This window comes from Pollachius pollachius (assembly GCF_949987615.1).
Source record: "Pollachius pollachius genome assembly, chromosome: 8".
NCBI classification, from domain to species: Eukaryota; Metazoa; Chordata; class Actinopteri; order Gadiformes; family Gadidae; genus Pollachius; species Pollachius pollachius.
The window spans coordinates 16,674,948-16,694,768 of record NC_136941.1 but is presented as its reverse complement, the minus strand read 5'-3'; the positions used below and the strand labels follow the sequence as shown (position 1 = coordinate 16,694,768).

Here is a 19,821-nt window from a genome sequence, read left to right as displayed (position 1 = left end):
GATTAAAGATGGAGGGGAAAACCGAAGCCGAGACGTTTTTTCCCTTGGAGCTCATACTTCATGGTGATACTCGTTTAGTAAGATAGATCTCACTGTAGGATAGTTCAATAGGAGAAGGAAAAAGCTATTATACAGCTATGATGATGGATGAATATAAAGCAAGGAAGAATTCGCTCCAAATTGAATATATTCTTGAATGACTGCAGAACGGGGATGCTAGTAGGATGGATGGTGTAGATTGCACAGATGACAAAAATAAATGGAAGGCGGAACTAGTAGCAACACACCGGAAAAGACCGGTCTTGAGTTTCAAAGCCTCAGCTTAAAGGTCTGGCTTGGATTTTAAATGAAAGACTTTGAGGATGTTGAATGCTAAAATACCTAAATCCTGCCACAGGGACACTTTCTCAGACTCTGGGGAGGGCGGAGGGACAAGCAACCTTACTCAGACTCATTCAAACGTATAGGCCCATAGGACTTAAATGACAGAACGTTTGGCTTTGGCATGGTAATCCATGCTAATCGGCCCTAGCGATACAGCTGCAATAGCAGCAGCAGCGGTGACCTGTCCGGTCCTACACTTCCCGTTGATCTGACTGTGTGCAGCCATCTCCATCGCTCTCTCTCTCTCCATCGCTCTCTCTCTCTCTCTGTTTCTCTCTCTCTCTCTCTCTCTCTCTCTCTCTCTCTCTCTCTCTCTCTCTCTCTCTCTCTCTCTCTCCCTCTCTCTCTCTCTCTCTCCCTCTCTCCCCACGGCCCACACAATAGAGCTCTGTGTGGAGGCTCGTGGAATGCAGCGAGATGGCAGGGCAGTGGGGATTGCCGCACGGTGTGGACGAAGAGGTGTGGGGGGGGGGGAACTAAGGAAGGGTGTGGAAGGTAGGAGGATGAAGGTAGCAGGAGGTGGTGGTGGTGGTGGGGGAGCAGGGCAAGGGGCGGGCTGGACTGAAGGGAGGGGTGGCTGATCTTTGCTGGCTGTAAGGGTCTACAGAGGCTCCAGGGGTCTAGAGGTTGTCTAGGTTTCCACACAGAGATCTCTCCCCAGTGCAGAGCAGAGTGGATGGGCCCTTCTCAGTTGTGTCTGTGTCCACCTGGATACGAAGGAGAGCAGAAGAGTGGCTCTAGCAGCCCACGGCGTCTCATCAGCTCAGCTGTCTCCACCTAGAAACCTATCAGACTCTAATTACCTATGGCAGTCTGTAACTGATCTGTTAATAGCAATTTAGGATTTTTCTAATTACAGAGTTAGAATAATACATTAGGCCACATGGAGTGTGACAACGGTAATATTGTAGAAATTGAAAAAACTGATGAATAAACATTTGTAGGAAAATACCTAGTTCTAAATCAAAGGGATAAATGAAGCCACTTGTTGGAGTGTATTTATAGGTCCAGAACCAAGACTTCATTTACAGTGCCAGTTTGTAAAGGGGAAAGCACTCCCACTAGTGGAAGTGTGGGCAAACTGTCAATCTATAATGAACTTGAATAGTAGCTTTATATCTGTCATAAACTATCATGAATGATCCTATCCCACCATATCATTTAGCAATTTTGATTCTTTAAATTAATGATTGAAGGTACTTTCCAAAGTAGGCCTACAAAACAATAATTATGGCTTCTCAAAGTATAAGCAGTATAAGATTTCTGATATTTTTAAAAGAAAGACAGGCAGAGTTGAGTTAACTTTTATTAAGTTAACATTTATTCACAAACTTGAAGCTTGCAATAACAATGCATGCATTTTAAACTTTGGTTAAAGCTGTTTGGTTGATGAAGTGAAAAAAAAAAAAAAAAACCTGTTACAGGAAGTTGGGAAATCTAAAAATGTAATTCCCTGTCTGAGATGAACAGTGTACATCTTATCTTATCAAAAGGGAAAGCTTGATTAAGAGGAGTAGAACGAACAGAATTAACCACAACCTGTTGGTCGAAAATCGACAGCCTATTTCCCTGCATCTTGGGACACCAATGTCTTTATAGCATAGATCACAGAATAACATTTATTCTAATGACCCAAAAACACAATTGAACAGCTTTAAACCACCTCATCTTGCTCAATCTGAACTGGCTACTCCTCCAACCTTATCCCTGAACCTCTGAATCAAGGCCTCTCGCCCTGCGGGTCTCTCTTCCTGTGTGGGACGGTGGTGGTGTGTGTGTGTGTGTGTGTGTGTGTGTGTGTGTGTGTGTGTGTGTGGGGGGGGGGGGGGGGGGGGGGGGGCGGGGGGGGGGGGGGGGTTAGTTTGTGTAGGGATGGGGGTAGGGGGGGGGGGGCTTTTCACACAAGATGGACGCCAGGGGGGACAAAGCTAGCATTCATCGACCGAGGAATGAAAAACATTTTCCTGAAGAAAACAGAGAGGGTACAAGCAGCAGAGGTAATGCCGAGGGGCCATGGGGTTAGTGTGCACACCGGTCGGAGAAGGGGCGGGTTGGGTGTGAGGGGATAGGGGGCGGGGGTCCGCCCCTATAGCAAGACCAAGGGGGGGCCACCGAAAAAAAGTGAGTGCTCATTTATTTGCAAACTGAGCTTTTAAAGGGATGTCTACCTTTCAAACCATGCGTGAAAAGTTAATTCACACATTCTAAATGTATGTGCCTATACGAGAATGGCCTACAGATGTAGGTCTACTGTACATCTGTATGTTCGGTAATATGAGCAAGGTGGATCTTCTCAACTGGTTCTATCCCAACTGTTCCCAACTCAATACTGTTTGGACCTCAGCTGCTCTAAACTATTTCAATATCTCGACTGTTCCTATCTCGACTGTCTCATTTTTTTCCCCTTGAACCAACAGAAAAATCAATCGGCCTGATTGCCTCCTCTGTGTGCATTTGATTAGAAAAGAGGCAAGTGGAACCTATATGAAAACGTCTGACGTCTACACAATTTATAGACAGTTGGCAGTAACAACAGACTGATATCCAGAAAGACAGAAATTCAAATCATAAAGTAATTAAGTTAAAACCTCTTCCTAGCCGTATACCGCTTATAATACACTAAAGCACTGAGGTACAGCAAAAGCATAATGGAAGTAGCCTAGTAAGTAGGCCTAAGCTAGACAAACAAGATAGACCAAGCTTCAGAGGGGGCCGTGGCTGTGAGTTCTAGGCTCGGTGTGCCACCTACAGACAGTAGGGAGAGTTGTATTGCTTGTGTAATAGCGCAGTGTGACCTTTTGGTGTCGCAATGTAACTGCTGTTGTTTTTAGACCATAGGCCGTGCTACTGCTAGTAGTTATCCAATATTGGTTCTAGATGGATATTGTACCTACTTTTTTTCCTCTAGATTTCCTATCGGGAAAATGATCATGTTAACAGTGCCGGTCAATCCATTACATTTTTCTTTTGTTTCACGATTTTATCAAAATTGTCAAAGTTGTGGAGTGTATTAAAACAGAATAAACTTATATTATTAAAAGATGTGGAATAATATTGTTACATTTTCCATACCTGAATCAGTATGAAAAACCGAATTCGGCCGAATTATGGAAGCGAGGGCCGGGCTCTGATTGGCTTGATTTTTGGGAAAAGGTATGGCGAAACGCAAAGGTGAATGTAAGACAGGATGGTCTCATGATGCTACTCATGGTGGGGTTCAAGGAATATCACAATTCAAGCTTTGCTGTTGGGTAGGGCTACTTGCATAAAATGTCTAAAATCTCACTAACATGTGTTGTTCCAAACCGCGCCCCCAAGCAACTGTGCCTCACGTCAGGAAGCCCCCGCCAGTGTAGTTCATGACCAAAGGCATCTGATGTCACTTTTACTACCACCACCACCCCTACCACTAGTTCTCACTGTCCCCCGCACTTTCGTTCTGCTGGTACCATTGAAGTGGCCCCTTCGCACAACAATGCACTGCATTAAAGGTCTACGGACCACTAATAGAGGGATTCTTCTGTTACTCAAAAATGCTGGAAACTCTGCCCGGGTTGGCGCTGAAAACACGGCGTTGTACAGGACACATCCCGGGCAGCTGTTCTGGTGGAGCTCAGCATCGCAGATCCAGCGATCCTTTCATCAGACGACTCATAAAGACGAACAACGGGGCAAGTAGGTTATTGAGAATGATTGGACGTTACTAATGATACTAAAAGGTTGGTTTAGTTATGTGTAAGGTACTTCTATTTTGATATTGATTAAAGCTTAATGATGAAAGCTGATGAAGTGTCACTTTTTAAGTCGATTGTGTTATTGAACAAGTGAGTACTTAGTGACGTTAGGAACAGAATGTGAGGATGCATGCCACCTCATTTATTTACCCCACCAATATGTTGCCAAACAGCTTTCTGTATCAATACAGGGATGTTTACATTGTGCTGTCCTCCTGAACATGGTGTGTGCTGTTTATACAGAAACCGGTTGATACATGGCCTGGAGGACCTGCTCTTCTACACCATCACAGATGGCAAAGACCAAATCCCCCTGCCCCAATTCATTTCTGTAAGTCCATCACACATTTTGCTATATTTATTGTGTGTGTGTAGGTGTGTGTGTGTGCGTGTGTGTGTGTGTGCAATCAAGTGTGCATCTTTGCATGTGTGCGTGTTTGTATGTGTTGTGAATATCCAAACGCATTGTCCTAAGAAGCCAATGGCAACGCATGGTAACCAATCATGTGTAGGTGATTTCTACACACACATATACCTAAATACAATCCGATTGGCCCAAACTGAGTGCCACAGTAATATTTCCATCTGCACATGAAGGTAGTTCTGAAATAGGAATGCAAACCCAAAGTATTTCACTTAACACACACACACACACACACACAGTCTTCCATGCAACATTGGTTGACTCTTATGGGAGAACATCAAAGGTTAGTTAATGAGTAAATCAGCAGGGCTTTCCACAATGAAGGGTTGTGGAATGATTTAATGGTTAATGGTTGTAATGAAATAGGGTCATAATGACATAGCTGCCATCAGGTAAAAGTTTAAATGATAAAAGCTGTTTGAATTTGTTGAAAACATATTCAATTGCTATAAAACAATGAAGGTCCAGCAGATAAAGCTCTGCTGGACGTAGTGCTGTTTACTAATGTGTGGTAAGCTGGTAGGTATGTTGTCACACAGCATTTTAGCTGTGCTCGGGACTCACGCACACACATTTAAGAGGTGCAAAGTAGTTCATCCGCACTATTTGCACCTGGCTCTTAAGTCACGCATCCACTGTGTTGCCAGGGGTCCATTATTTACCATTGGGATGACTGCAGCTAACCCTATTTTAAACCCCAGAGAGGCATGTTGTTGTGTTCATCCTACCCTGTTAATACAAGCCCTGACTTTAAATCTTTTAAGCGGCTCTTCCTGAAGTGATTTGGTTGTTTGTTTTGTTTTATGGCCGCATATTACCTTTAAAAGGAGGCAAATGGTTTCAAACCACTGAAAAGGAAGCTTGATTAATGCACGACTATGGCTTCTGTGGTAACGCAGCCATGTGTGTATGAAAGAGCAGCTCTAGTAGAACTAACCTGGGTCAACACCGATGGATGGTGATGACACCGAAGACCTGTGTTTGTTCAGGAGACCATGGGGAAAACTGAGCCCACTAAAACCTGTAGCGTGTAGCTGCATACTTTTAGAGAATACGGTATGATAATAACAATATATATATATATATATATATATATATACATTTGATTTGTTTGGTGTGTGTGGATGATGGCTGGTTTAAGCAGCCTCACCTGGCCGAGTCTGATTAGCCTCTGGGGCTGGGTGAGGCTGCAAACCTGTTGCACATTTGGTCAGCAATGTGAACAGGTTAAACCAGCCATCGCTGCATGCACTTCGGCAGTAATTGCCTCCATGGCAACATGGAGCACCATCATCTTGTGTTTGGAAGGGACCAGAAAAGTCCCTTCCAGTGTTTTTGCTACAGTATGTTATTCCTTTTTTTGAACAGGTACAGTTAGGAAATTGGTCTTACAAATGTCATATACATTATGAGACACAATAAAACATGTCTTAATAAATATGTTGTCAACGATTTTGGTTGTGCCCTATGTAGAGTGAAACCTTCTTCTACATGACATCATGTTTATCCAAAGAACAAGCATGTCATCTGTGCCTTTGCTTCTTACTAACTTGGAGATCATGCCAAAATGCAAATTCACCTTAAATTTATCCTCACTTTGTCATGATCATGCGATTGACCATTATTCCCCATGAATACTTTACTCAACACTAATAACCTAGTGTGAAATCAATAACGATCCACCGCGACAAATATTGAGACACCGACCAACGGGTCCCGCTGACATACTGCCACAGAACATGACCAACCCGCGACACGCACGTTTGAGCCCTCGTGGGAATCCGTCATTGAGCCATGCAGGGCAGATATGCCCTGCATGGAAATAGCCTGGAATCTATCCTGGGAGGGTAGGGTCAGACTCCTGCAAATAATGAGCCCCGAAATAGACACACGTGTTGTCATGCACTTCCTGTCAACATGGGGGTGTCAGAAGTTGAGCTAACTAGGTGAGTTACAGTTTCTTCTCACGTCTGCTGGGTTCCACGTTGTGATTCGTTGGTCAGCATGACTCCCTCCCCCACCCATATGTGAGCCCTGTATTCATTATTTGTGACAGTATCTTTATTTTCTGTTTACCTTCCCCTTGTTATTCCTTAGGCGACGGTCATAAGTTTCCGTTGCACAATCGTCAAAGCTTTTTCCCGACCTCTTCTTACTGCTCACATAGTTGATGTACTTGATTTCTAAATGATTTGTTCTCTCCTGCATGGCTCTAGGCCCTGAGGAAGACGGGCCTGCTCACCACCGACCCGAGGCTGCGTGACTGCATCAGTTTGATCCGCCAGTTCAAAGGGGAGGCCAGCGGATCCGTCATCATGGACCAGAAGCTCTTCAAGAAGTCAGTCGTGTTGTCGTTTGTGTGGTGTGACTCTAAACCCGGACTGACTTGTGTTTACACTGTGTTGGTTCAAACTAATCATAACTAAAAAGGATCTAAATTCATCGATTTTAAGAAGTGATGATTCTCAACTAGTGGTTCCAGAAAAAAGGCCAAACTTTAATCTTTAGAAAGAAGCCCATGCATGTTTCAATGTTATTCCGGTTCGGGCGAACTATTTCATTGAGTTCAGCCCCAATTGTGGAAGCGTTCTGTTCATATTTTCAACAGTACATGAAGGCATTGTTGAGTGCCGCAATATTTTTTTTGTTGGTTCGTGACATGATGCGTAATAACACATGGGGGGTCCTCAGGCTAGACCAATTGAGACCCACTGATCTGTAAGTGAGCTAATGCAGCCATGTTAGGGTTAGTGGACCGGGGGTTCTCTGGGGGTGTCAGGGTTAGCAGGCAGGCAGGTAGGACCCAAAAGCAGCCAGTTCAAGTAAAGGGTAATTTAGGGCTCGGGGACCGGAGTCAGCTCAGGAGCTGGAGAGTAATGTGGAACCGGATGGCACTCCAAACTCACCACCCCGACTCTGATAGTCCGTAAGGCAGGAGGAGGCTGGTAGCTGGGGCCCGGGGGCTGCGGCTGGAAGCAGGAGCGTGGAGGCTTAAGACAATCGCCAAAGTCCGGTGGCAGTGGCATATAGCTACCTGGCAAAAAAAAACTGGGGTTGAGAAGCTCGACTGCCCACTCGGGTAAGGCAACCCCCAACCCGGGCCTTGAAGCGACAGCTCTGCACGTGCGCCCCAACACAGCCTCAAACTCAGAGCAAAAAGAGCGTCCGCTGGGTCCAATTCAGGTCGGATCATTCTGTAGCGGGTGGCAGGCAGGCAGGCAGGTAGGACCCAAAAGCAGACAGTTCAGGTAAAGGGTAATTTATTAACACAAAAAGGCAAGGAACACAGGTAACACAACTCACCACAAACCACAATGATCCGACGAGTAACAAAGGAAAGACAAGGGATTAAATACCAAACACAGGGCACGCAACGAGGAACAGCTGAAACACATTAGGGGAGGGAGCAGTAATCACACAGGAGGGAATCTTGACAGGACATGGGGAGAAACAAGACAGAGATACCAAAGTAAAACAGGAAACGCACCAAAACAAGACAAGGAAACAGGGCAGTGACGTCTAGGCTTCTGGCTGATCAGGTGCAGCGGGTTATATGAATCCAAGTGACTGATACTGTTTTAAAGCCAACAGCTGCTCAGACCCACACTCACCCTGTAAGCAGATCAGGGCACGCACACACGCACGCATGCACACACGCACTCATGCACTCGCACACACACACACACACACACACACACACACACACACACACACCCCCCAAAGTGGGGAGGATGACTCAAGTATAGTATGTAAAAAGAAAAAGCATGTGTTTTCCTTTCAACTTCAGGCAGTGCCAATTATATAAGCAGGCTCAGGTAATTAGAGTCCTAGAATAGAAAATGACTAGAATCCGGGTTGGAGTCCCAGAGAAAGGACCAAGTTCCTTTAGGTCGGGTTGGAGTCCCAGAGAAAGGACCAAGTTCCTTTAGGTCGGGTTGGAGTCCAGAGAAAGGACCAAGTTCCTTTAGGTCGGGTTGGAGTCCCAGAGAAAGGACCAAGTTCCTTTAGGTCGGGTTGGAGTCCCAGAGAAATGACCAAGTTCCTTTAGGTTGGGTTGGGGTCCCAGAGAAAGGACCAAGTTCCTTTATGTCGGGTTGGAGTCCAGAGAAAGGACCAAGTTCCTTTAGGTCGGGTTGGAGTCCCAGAGAAAGGACCAAGTTCCTTTAGGTCGGGTTGGAGTCCCAGAGAAAGGACCAAGTTCCTTTAGGTCGGGTTGGAGTCCCAGAGAAAGGACCAAGTTCCTTTAGGTCGGGTTGGAGTCCCAGAGAAAGGACCAAGTTCCTTTATGTCGGGTTGGAGTCCAGAGAAAGGACCAAGTTCCTTTAGGTCGGGTTGGAGTCCCAGAGAAAGGACCAAGTTCCTTTAGGTCGGGTTATAGTCCCAGAGAAAGGACCAAGTTCCTTTAGGTCGGGTTGGAGTCCCAGAGAAAGGACCAAGTTCCTTTAGGTCGGGTTGGAGTCCCAGAGAAAGGACCAAGTTCCTTTAGGTCGGGTTGGAGTCCCAGAGAAAGGACCAAGTTCCTTTAGGTCGGGTTATAGTCCCAGAGAAAGGACCAAGTTCCTTTTAGGTCGGGTTATAGTCCCAGAGAAAGGACCAAGTTCCTTTTAGGTCGGGTTATAGTCCCAGAGAAAGGACCAAGTTCCTTTAGGTCGGGTTGGAGTCCAGAGAAAGGACCAAGTTCCTTTAGGTCGGGTTGGAGTCCCAGAGAAAGGACCAAGTTCCTTTAGGTCGGGTTGGAGTCCCAGAGAAAGGACCAAGTTCCTTTAGGTCGGGTTGGAGTCCCGACATTGGTACCAGAGAGACTGTTGATCTGATCTTAAATACATTGTACTTTCTATTTTACTCATTTCTTTGCATATGTTTTCTTTTGCTTATCTATTATTTTATTTTATTGTATGACAATGTTTATAGCACTTTGAGTCTGCCTTGTGTAGGAAAAGTGCTATATAAATAAAGTTGCCTTGCCTTGCCTAATTAGAAAGGTCTCACTCTTTCCAGCTGCTATGATAGCAGTATCACTTACTTTAATGCCTCAGGCATTCATCCTGTTGGATGGTAATGGCGGTAGGTAAGTGTAGTGTGAACTGACTGGAAGCTCATGAGTTTACACACACTCACACGTCTGCTTGGCATTGCCGTCTTCGGACAGCATTCTTAAAGAATAAGTTGCCTATAAATAGCCAGATGGAAATAGTGAAGTCGATCTTTATTTTATTTCTACAACGGTTGTTTACAAATAGAATCGATAGAGAGAATCGATCTTAATGTCATTCTATGTTTGGTGTGTTGTATTTCAGGTGTATTGGCAGCAGCATCATACTACTGACCCAGGCCTTTAAAAAGAAATTCATTATTCCAGACTTTCCGGAATTTTCCCAGCAGATCAATAAGCTGTTCGACAGTGCGCAAAAACAGGACTCGGGACAAGTGAGCACACACACACACACACACACACACACACACACACACACACACACACACACACACACACACACACACACACACACACTCGGACACACTCGGACACACTCGGACACTCAGACAGAAACACATTCAGACACACACACACACACACACACACACACACACACACACACACACACACACACACACGCGCGCGCGCACCTATTCATCCAGCGCCTTTATAATACCACTGCCTTTCCATTTCTTGTACAGGTAGCCGACTACATTCCCCAGCTGGCCAAGTTCAGCCCCGATCTTTGGGGTGTTTCTCTATGCACAGTCGACGGGCAAAGGTAAATGAAAACTTGAATCATCACCATCAACAACAACAACAATCATCATCTCATATTTCATTATTATTTTTCATTTTGCACATTGAGGGAGAGAAAAACAAAAAGAGCAAAGCGCCGACAACCTCGTCCGCTCTCCCTGACTGTGCGGCTAACACTCATCCCATGCATTGGTGTTGCTCTATATGTCCTCCTGGCGTGGCGTAGACATTCTGTGGGTGACACCAAGGTTCCGTTCTGTCTGCAGTCATGCATCAAGCCTCTCGAGTATGCCATCGCGATCCACGAGCTGGGCTCGCAGCACGTGCACCGCTACGTAGACAAGGAGCCCAGCGGCCTCAAGTTCAACAAGCTGTCGCTCAACGACGAAGGTGAGGACGAAGGGCAGCCAAGGCGCGCTTTGGAGATAGCTTGATTTGTCCTAGCGCGGTATTGACGAGATGTACGAGATAGGAAGGAATCTGTTGTTGTTGTTTTTTATTGAAGGAGGTTAAGGAGGTTAAGGTTGAGCCCCTCCCAGGTAGTAGGATTCACAAAACAAAATAGCAGTGTTCTGTCCACCCCTACTGGCTGTTCAACCTTTTGAGCTGAACTAGCGTAGCTCGGTTGGCTGGGGGTCCTGAGTTGGGGGATTTGGGAGTGCTGAAAGTACGATTCTGGTAAACAAAAAGAGATGTGGGCTGGCCGGGTTTTTTTTATTTGTAGAATATATCAGTTATAGGATGTGATTTTATTGATAACATTTATTAAATCAATATCACTCAGCATTGACTAAAGATATATCCAGGCTATTTTAAGCTATGAGCTGGAGGAGTAGTGGGCTTCACTGTGATATCCTTCAATGAATGACGTTGTTGTTGTTGTTGTCATTAATAAGTTACTTTACAACAATGGGAATAAACCCAGTGTTGTTGTTTACATGAGTACCAGTGTGTCGATGGCATAACCATTTCAGTTTGTCACAAAAACCTCATTTTTCCATTATGGCAGCAGTTAAGCAATGAATCCTTATCGGGCCCCCTGTCCCGCTGTCGCTGTGATCTCTGCAGTTAATGGCCCCTGTGCTTTTCACTCTCTAATAACCTATTCTCCCTCCCCTGTGCAGATAAGCCACACAACCCCATGGTGAATGCCGGAGCCATCGTAGTCAGCTCTCTAATAAAGGTACAATCAAATACATGTACTGTTCAGGCGATAAAATAATGAGAATCATGACCAAGTAATGGCCGGTTTCTGTGAATGAAAGTCATACCAATGCACCATCTTAATATTGACAGCATGGCCTGAAACAATCGGCATCTGACAACTATCCCACAGAAACCCCATGCTGAATATTTACAGCACAAACTAATTCTATACATGGGAAGATATCAAATATCAACAGAGCTAACAGAACACAGACATCAAAGTAGAAAAGGATGGCATGGTTTCTATCTTGTCAATATTCACAAGACATTTGGCGTACTTTTAAAACCTAGAACATATTGTTGGAGGGTATATTTTGTTTGGGTCGGCAAGTCTTTAATGCTGAGCTCCCCTATCTCTTACTGCCTGTCCCTTCCAGCCCACTGGACAAATAGGGCTCTTATCGTATGTGGGTCAGGTTCAGCATTGCATGGTTTTTAGTATTGGTACTGACTGTGCTGGGCGTGTGTGTAGGTCTGGCCAATTGAAACCCAGGACATGACAAGGTGTGTGCGTCAATGATTGTCCTATAATACGTCTATACAAGCTCGCACACAAACATACACCTACACACATTGCACAAACAAATGTAAAAAATAAATTGGATTAGGTTTTCTGTGTGTGAAGTGACGCAACTGAACCTCTTCTTCTAACTTTAGTCAAAGAACATCCTTAAAGGTCAGGGTATATTTGATATTGGGAACCTTTACCAGTGTGCTCATTAAATTCAACGCTCCCCTTCCCTTTTTGGACACCTTACAACTTGGCAAAGATCATAGCACTGAAATTCAAGCAGAGCAATAACCTCAAGTTTTAAAGACATGTCACACAGTTAACATGTGCTTTGCCGACTGATAGACGACGCTGAACCGTCATACCCACATGCTCCCCTGAGAATAGCTGCCAAGGCTTGACGTCAGAGAACACAAACACTGCCCCCTGTAGGACGAGGGAATGTTTAACCTCCAGGGTAAACTGAAAATGTTTTGTTTTTCTCTTTTGACAGCCTGTTTCAAAGAAGGCAGAGAGGTTTGACCATGTGAGTACATACCTTACGATTTTGAGAAATGTCTAGGCCTAATATACTGGAACAAGCTTTATTATTTTATTTTTTTACGCCGAGATCGTTTATTGGCCTGTGGCATGTGCCACCGCGACCACTGACATACCATGGCATATGCCGTTCAGGAACGGCATATGCCGTTTAGGATCGGTAACTGCCGTTCAGGTGGAACGGCATATGCCGTTCAGGAACGGTAATTGCCGTTCCCAACAATGGTATATGACACCAGCACGCCCCGCCTCCTCCGTATCATTTCAAGACAAGTATTGCCGTAAATGTAAAGCTATATATATTTGGTCTTTATCGACACTATATCACAGCATAACGCCGTAAATAAAGGGATTTATACGTTTCTCGTGTCCGTTCTGTTGTTAGTATATGTGCGATCTGTTTGTTGTTGCTTTTGAAATGACAGATGCTTTTGAAAACTGCCGGACTTGCTGCCTTGCTTGCCTGGCACTTATCCGTTCCTGAACGGCATATGCCGTTCCACCCGAACGGCATGTACCGTTCCAGAACGGCACATATGCCGTTCCACCTGAACGGCAGTTACCGTTCCTAAACGGCATGCCGTTCCACCTGAACGGCAGTTACCGATCCTAAACGGCATATGCCGTTCCTGAACGGCATATGCCATGGTATGTCTGTGGTCGCGGTGGCACATGCCACAGGCCAATAAACGATCTCGGCCCTACTGTAGTAGTCTTTTTGTGTCATCATTGCAGGTTATGGAGTATTTGAAAAGAACAGCTGGTGGAGAGTTTGTGGGTTTCAGCAATGCAACGTGAGTGGTGGTTACTGTCAATTAACACATCAAAATTCCTCTGGTCTTAAAAAACTAACCACTTATAACTAGGGCTGGGCGATTAATCAAATTTTGATTGCGATTTCGATTTTAGCGTCAAACGATCACAAAACTAATATAATCAAATTTTCGATTTTATTTGATTTATTTGATTTTTATTTTTATAGAACAGCTGGATACATATCTCTTTATTATTTTAGATTTTCACATTTCCATTTTGTGTATTTTTTTAAGGCAAAATTTCAAAGTTCTCAGTTACAAAGTGTTTTTTTGGGAGAGACATGCTGAATAAATACATCATGTTTTCAAAATAATCCTTTGAATAATCATGATTTCAATATTGACCAAAATAATCGTGATTATGATTTTTTCCATAATCAAGCAGCCCTACTTATAACTATTAACTCTACAGATTTCAGTCAGAAAAGGAGACTGGAGACCGGAATTATGCAATTGGTTACTATCTCAAAGAGAAAAAGGTGAGTGCCGTTTGTTTATGTACACGTTGATGGCTGTTGTTAATAATTTAACAAAATGTTTAACATATTAACTTTGTATGCTAACTGTGCCATGAAACTCTGAACCGTTGTTCTATTGCAGTGCTTTCCAGACAACGCAGACATGACGGCCGCCCTAGACTTCTACTTCCAGGTGAGAGGACAGCGCGCTTTCTGACATTTTGACCTATAACCTCCTCTGTATCTTTCTTTGCTTTACTGAGTGCTGCTTGCCTTCCTTCTGTTCACCCTTCCAGCTCTGCTCCATTGAGGTGAACTGTGAATCAGCAAGTGTCATGGCTGCCACATTGGCCAATGGGGGCATCTGTCCAATCACAGAAGAGCGTGTTCTGAGCGCGGGGGCTGTCCGGAACACCCTGAGCCTCATGCACTCTTGTGGCATGTACGACTTCTCCGGACAGTTTGCCTTCCACGTGAGAATCCCACAAATAATTTTGGCAATTTTGTTCCAGATCGATGTAGTTCCAAACAATATTACACGAAGATGTCCTTTTTAATTTGCTTATTTCCTCTGGTAGGTGGGCCTGCCGGCTAAATCTGGTGTCTCTGGTGCGGTGCTGCTGGTGGTTCCTAATGTTATGGGAATGATGTGCTGGTCCCCACCCCTAGATCGCCTCGGCAACAGTGTTCGCGGTATTCACTTCTGTCAGGTCAGATACACATTTTGACGTTCATAAAAATCTAATGATATAAGTCCATAATAATACAGTTTTACCCTTTTTTATATATCGTCAATTCTACATGCTTTTATGATATAATTTCAATGCTTACTCTTTTTGTTATGTAGGAACTGGTGTCATACTTCAACTTTCACAACTATGACAACCTCAGACACTTCACCAAGAAGCATGATCCGAGAAGACGATCCGATGATGACCCAGTAAGACCTACACAGTACAATGTCTCTCCTCTCATACACACACATATATTTCAGGGCTATATGTGTGACACAGTACTGATGTATCATGAACCCTACTCAGCACCATGTTTGCCTGTCCATTCCTATCAGCACAAGTCTGTGGTCAACTTGATGTTCGCGGCCTACGGTGGGGACGTCTCGGCTCTCAGAAGGTCAGTGATGTACAGCCTTAAATATCATGAGTTCTGGTGGAAGATAATCCACCTACAAGGTTTTATCCTTGGAGGTTTGTCATTCAAAGGGTTCAGTCCTGTGGACGGGTGGACAGTCCTGCCTGTGTGCGTTGTCTATATGTTCTTCTCTCCCCCTCCCTCTCTAGGTTTGCTCTCTCTATGGTAAACATGGAGGACAGGGACTATGACTCTCGTACTGCCCTCCATGTCGCTGCTGCCGAAGGTAGATCTTCGTCAATATATTACTATAAATAAGAAAAAGAAAGACTCTGCAGGTATTTTCGTTGAAAGGCTTTGTTTTTTTTATATTGTGTTCATATCTTGCAGGTCATCAGGATGCAGTCGCGTTTCTAACCGAAGTTTGTAAAGTCAACCCGCAAGTAAAAGACAGGTAATTTAAATTTATTTATCGATCATCCCTGGATGTAAAGCTGTCTGACATTTTGAACTCTTAAAATGTATCTTGTGTGTCTCGTTAGGTGGGGCAACACCCCTCTAGACGACGCCTTGCAGTTTGGCCACAGTGGCGTTGTTACCATGCTGCAGGAGTACCAGAAAGGGTATTCTGACACCGAGGCCCAGCCTGAAACTGAAGAGCAGAAGGCCACTTTGGACACCGTGAAGGTTGTGGTCTGAGCCAAATGAGAGGCCGGGAGTGTGATGGAACATGAAAAGAGCTTCTATTCTGTCCAGCATTAAATACCCGATGCAGTCATCAGGGGCAGCTCAGACGATGATCGGCCAAGGATTATTTGGGTACGTCTTAAATTAGGAAGTGCACATTTAGGGAAGTGTGAGGCCTCCCAATTCAGAGATTGTACATTGTGAATTACTTTTGTATATTGGTTAAAAAGGTTTTAGGAAGGAGGGGAATTACATTTATTAGCATGGCTTTGCATACTATGTCAATGTGTTTGATTAATTTCTTTCTTTGTTAGCAGACTTTTAATGCCAAATATCACTGATGTAAATATGAATATGCTGCTTCATTCATTTGTTTATTTATTCCAGCAAGCATTGACACTTTCTATTCAGTATGGATTCATGATTTTCACCTTGTTGGTAGGGCTCAACAAAGCTGAAGGCTTGTGTTGGCCTCTGTGATTTGTAAATCTAAATTATTGGAATCCAATATGACTTACTTTGAAATCAGAATGTAAATGTGGTAATAAATCTGATTAACAGAGCATTTCCAATGATATCTTTATTTGTCATTGTCATATATAGTGACAATTGTATACATAACTCTTGTCGGTTAGCCATCCCTCCCTCTAACAATCCATAAAAATGTTTTTTCCTCACATTGTTTTGATTGGTACTATATAAGCTACATACATAAAGGCATACACAAAAATAGCTTTCACACTGGATGGCCTGAGAATGTATGAATGATCAACTGAATGCATTTCATAATGGTGCAACACATTGTGAACACACTGGACTTGTATTGCTACTATAAAGTGTGGTGTACAGATTAGTAGCCCTAACCCTAATTGTTTGAAATACTGTCAAACCAGGTCCCCTCTTTATTATCATGAGCTCCAAAATTGAAATGACTTGAATCGTATGAACCCGTCTCATATTCACATCACACCAAGCTCTCTGGCTCCTCCAGGCCTGAGTGTGTCAGCAACTCCCCGTCCCAAAGTCCAAAGGCCGGACACAGAGGGCCCCTGAAGCGGCCCCTGATGCTGTGGATGATCTTATGTCTCTCAGTGTCCACCAACGCCAGGAGGCCAGCCTCGTAGTCCAGCAGAACACCGACGCGCTCAGGCTTCCCGACGAGCTGCAAGGGGACCATCTTGTTGCTGGTCATGGCGGACCACTTCCGCTGGGCGTAACCAAACACCCAGGACGCGGCGTTAGTGCCCACGCAGTCTTCCCGGGCCATCTTTGCCTCGGCCACGCCCAGGCGGAACTCTTGGGACTTTTTGACCGTCACTTCCCAGTAGTGACGACCACCCGTTATCTTCTCACTGCCGAACACCACGGCCCAGTCGCGGAAGCGCTCAGGGTTATCTTGGACATTGCTGGGGTCGAGGCCCAGCATGCGGTAGATGACCCCTGTGTCCTTCTTGAAGAGGTCCAGACTGCTGTGTGCAGTCCGCTCGTCCAGTCTGAACTGTATGCCTGCAGTGAATCACAACAAGGCAATGTTCATACTCTTTACGTTTTAGTTGTCCATGGGTATAGTGAATAGGTTAAATTATTTCCTAATTCTTATGGTATATCCATATATAGCCAGAGATATAAAAACATAATTAAACGCGTATAATAAACACGGTAGCCTAAATATCCTATTAGGGCAAGGAAGCAAAAGTGGATGACATTGACTGTCGTCTACCCACACAGTGACCTGACCCAGGACCCTTGATCTGGTCTGTGTGTTCAGTGTTCCTCTGCACACCCCTTCCTGACTGGATGGTTGTTATCCAACAATGTCTTTGGTTTACATAATACATCTGTTTAAGCCTCACAAAAAAGGTTGTTTCGTTTTTTTTTTTCTTTCTTACATCTAATGATACTTAGGACGAAAACGAAATATGAGCTCATTAATATGAACAAATAACAGAGAAAGTTAAATTTCTTCGTCAATTGGACCTTGTTTACGCTGAAGTATGCATGAGACGGGACGGGGGGCGATCAAGGTCCTCGGAGACCCTTAGATGCCAAAGATGAATCACTCACTATTTCCAGTTGATCTGGATATATACCGCATGGTTGCGGGCAGGGTTGTATTCCGCGTGCATTTGACTGACAAGGAGCCAATAATTCGTCCCGTCAGTCGAGAGAAATGTGTTACACTTGCGTGCAGCGCCATTTTATTTCTCGCTTGTGTTTTCTCGGAGCAGCTGCATATAGAACTGCGCCCCGGAGCCCCCTACCGACCCGGAGAGGAACCACAGGGGCAGAGACCAGTGTTGCCAGATTGAGAGACCTGCCGAATCAGAACCACGGAGAGCGTTTGTTGTCTTCCACTGTTGTTGTTTAACCGGATTGCACATCTTTGGTGAGCCCTCAAGAGGCAGGAACAAGCAGAACTGACATGTTTTAATTATTTGTACATATTTCCTTAGTTTATATGTATTTGTTAATTTAATTGATCTGTATATAGGATATATTTTACATTTTGCTGCTGTTCCAAATAAACCCTCATGCCCCGGCGTTGTTGCCCATCCAAATTTGTATTTCGTGCATTGCCATACAACATTGTATCTCGTAAATGATCCCCTCTAATCTCCACAGTTATCTCATTCATTCAAGCCCCTCTATAGCCTAGATGGGCTATTCCGTGCGTGCGGACAATGTATCACTACTATAGCCTATAATAACCAAGAGCGTAACAGTGAATGCTAGCTAGACCATTCTTCCAGACACACACACACACACACACACACACACACACACACACACACACACGTACACACACACACACACACACACACACACACACACACACACACACACACACACACACACACACACAAACACACTGGCACTCCCGCTCGCTACTGGGCTGCCGGGCACAGACGCGCTCACGATGTGATGACAGACACAGCAGCGACGTTTAAAGATGCCAGATCGGTACCTGATCGTCACCCAGAGACCCGCGCGCACCACAGATGACGGTATCGAGCGGAAACCTCATGTACATGTATGATCTAATAGTTATGCGATTCCCACTCGTTTATCTGCGCTCAGCGAGGGGACCTTCCGATGGACTAACAGTCACAGCAACAGCTACGATCCAATAGACGATACAAACTACTTTTCTGCCTCTTTTTTGTGGACTGGCAATTAAGGAATTCCGGCCAATTAGGAGATCCGGGAGCGACGGGACCGCAGCCCGTTGCACGGAGATGGACGGGCGCGCGTGGATCCCGTTCTCCACAATGACAATGAATTGTTGTGTTATTGTTTTGATGTGATAGAGTCGAGGGCTTTGAGGTGGTTGGGGCATTAAAACGTGGCGAAACTCCACGGACTATTTTTTGGAGTGAGTCGCTATGATCGTTGGGTCGCAGCTCATCCCTGGCGCGCATCCACACGTTCGATGCCCGGTGGAGGAATAGCTGATCGCTGGGTGTATGCGGTGGGTTATGCCACAGGTGTATAAGGGTCCGGTTTACAATTCGGATAACTTCCCCTATCGAGTGCACAAGTATGGCGAGACTATAGGCTACCGTGAGCTATGTAGTGGAAGACATTCATTTAAGTTCGGGATTATTTTTTATTGATTTGAGAATTTGGAGAGGGATTTTTTGCAATTTAGTGGAAAATGGATCTAAAAGTAGATTCCGAAGAAATGGACATCCGTCAACCTCCCTCTTTGGACGTGTTCTCCCGCAACTCGACCTTACACGGAATCTCTCACATCTTCACCTACGAACGCGTGTGCGTGAAGCGCTGCCTCTGGCTGACCTTCTTCCTCAGCTCCCTGGCGTGTCTGCTCTACGTGTGCGTGGACCGGATCCACTTCTATCTGGAGTACCCACACGTCACCAAGCTGGACGAGGTCACGACCCCAATGATGGTTTTCCCCGCCGTCACATTTTGCAACTTGAACTCGTTCCGCTTCAGTCGCGTCACCCGGAATGACCTGTACCACGCTGGGGAGCTGCTCTCGCTCCTCAATCAGAGGTAGGCCTATGCTTTCCTTGGATTTCATTAAATGTCTATCTGGACCAATCGAATAACTTCATCCACCACTGTGCACTCCTCGGTCTTTCCTTAACGTTATTTCTCCTCACCGAGTCCACATTCACCATGACACTTCCAATGAATTCAGTGTGGTTCGAGCATCATTCATTTCTTCTAAAGCATGGGCATTAAAGATGAAGTCAACTGCCATAAGTCATAGGG

At 44.9% G+C, this 19,821-nt stretch overlaps 3 protein-coding genes across 4 annotated transcripts in view; 2 read left to right on the top strand and 1 right to left on the bottom strand.

Moving 5' to 3' along the window:
- Nucleotides 1-3,859: 3,859 nt before the first annotated feature.
- On the top strand, nt 3,860-15,999 carry LOC307079866 (glutaminase kidney isoform, mitochondrial-like; the record flags this gene model as incomplete). Its single annotated transcript, XM_079742370.1, has 18 exons — nt 3,860-4,059; nt 4,362-4,449; nt 6,759-6,880; nt 9,840-9,969; nt 10,219-10,298; nt 10,503-10,666; nt 11,401-11,459; nt 12,487-12,519; nt 13,269-13,327; nt 13,761-13,827; nt 13,949-13,999; nt 14,103-14,279; nt 14,385-14,516; nt 14,654-14,746; nt 14,876-14,937; nt 15,105-15,181; nt 15,286-15,349; nt 15,438-15,999. The coding sequence occupies 18 exons, from the start codon at nt 3,860-3,862 to the stop codon at nt 15,592-15,594; spliced, it is 1,815 nt and encodes a 604-aa protein (XP_079598496.1). The 3' UTR covers nt 15,595-15,999.
- Nucleotides 16,000-16,190: 191 nt separating this feature from the next.
- On the bottom strand, nt 16,191-17,779 carry spryd4 (SPRY domain containing 4; the record flags this gene model as incomplete). Its single annotated transcript, XM_079742257.1, has 2 exons — nt 16,191-17,088; nt 17,647-17,779. 2 exons carry the CDS (start codon nt 17,777-17,779, stop codon nt 16,547-16,549), a joined length of 675 nt encoding a protein of 224 aa, XP_079598383.1. The 3' UTR covers nt 16,191-16,546.
- Nucleotides 17,780-19,237: 1,458 nt separating this feature from the next.
- LOC307079551 (acid-sensing ion channel 1-like) overlaps nt 19,238-19,821 on the top strand; it is a gene marked incomplete at both ends in the record, with an annotated part of 29,888 nt that continues 29,304 nt past the window's right edge. For both annotated transcript variants that reach the window (XM_079741969.1, XM_079741968.1), the window contains one exon: nt 19,238-19,599. In XM_079741969.1, the coding sequence (XP_079598095.1) occupies nt 19,238-19,599 (362 nt within the window). The remainder of the gene's footprint in view (nt 19,600-19,821) is intronic.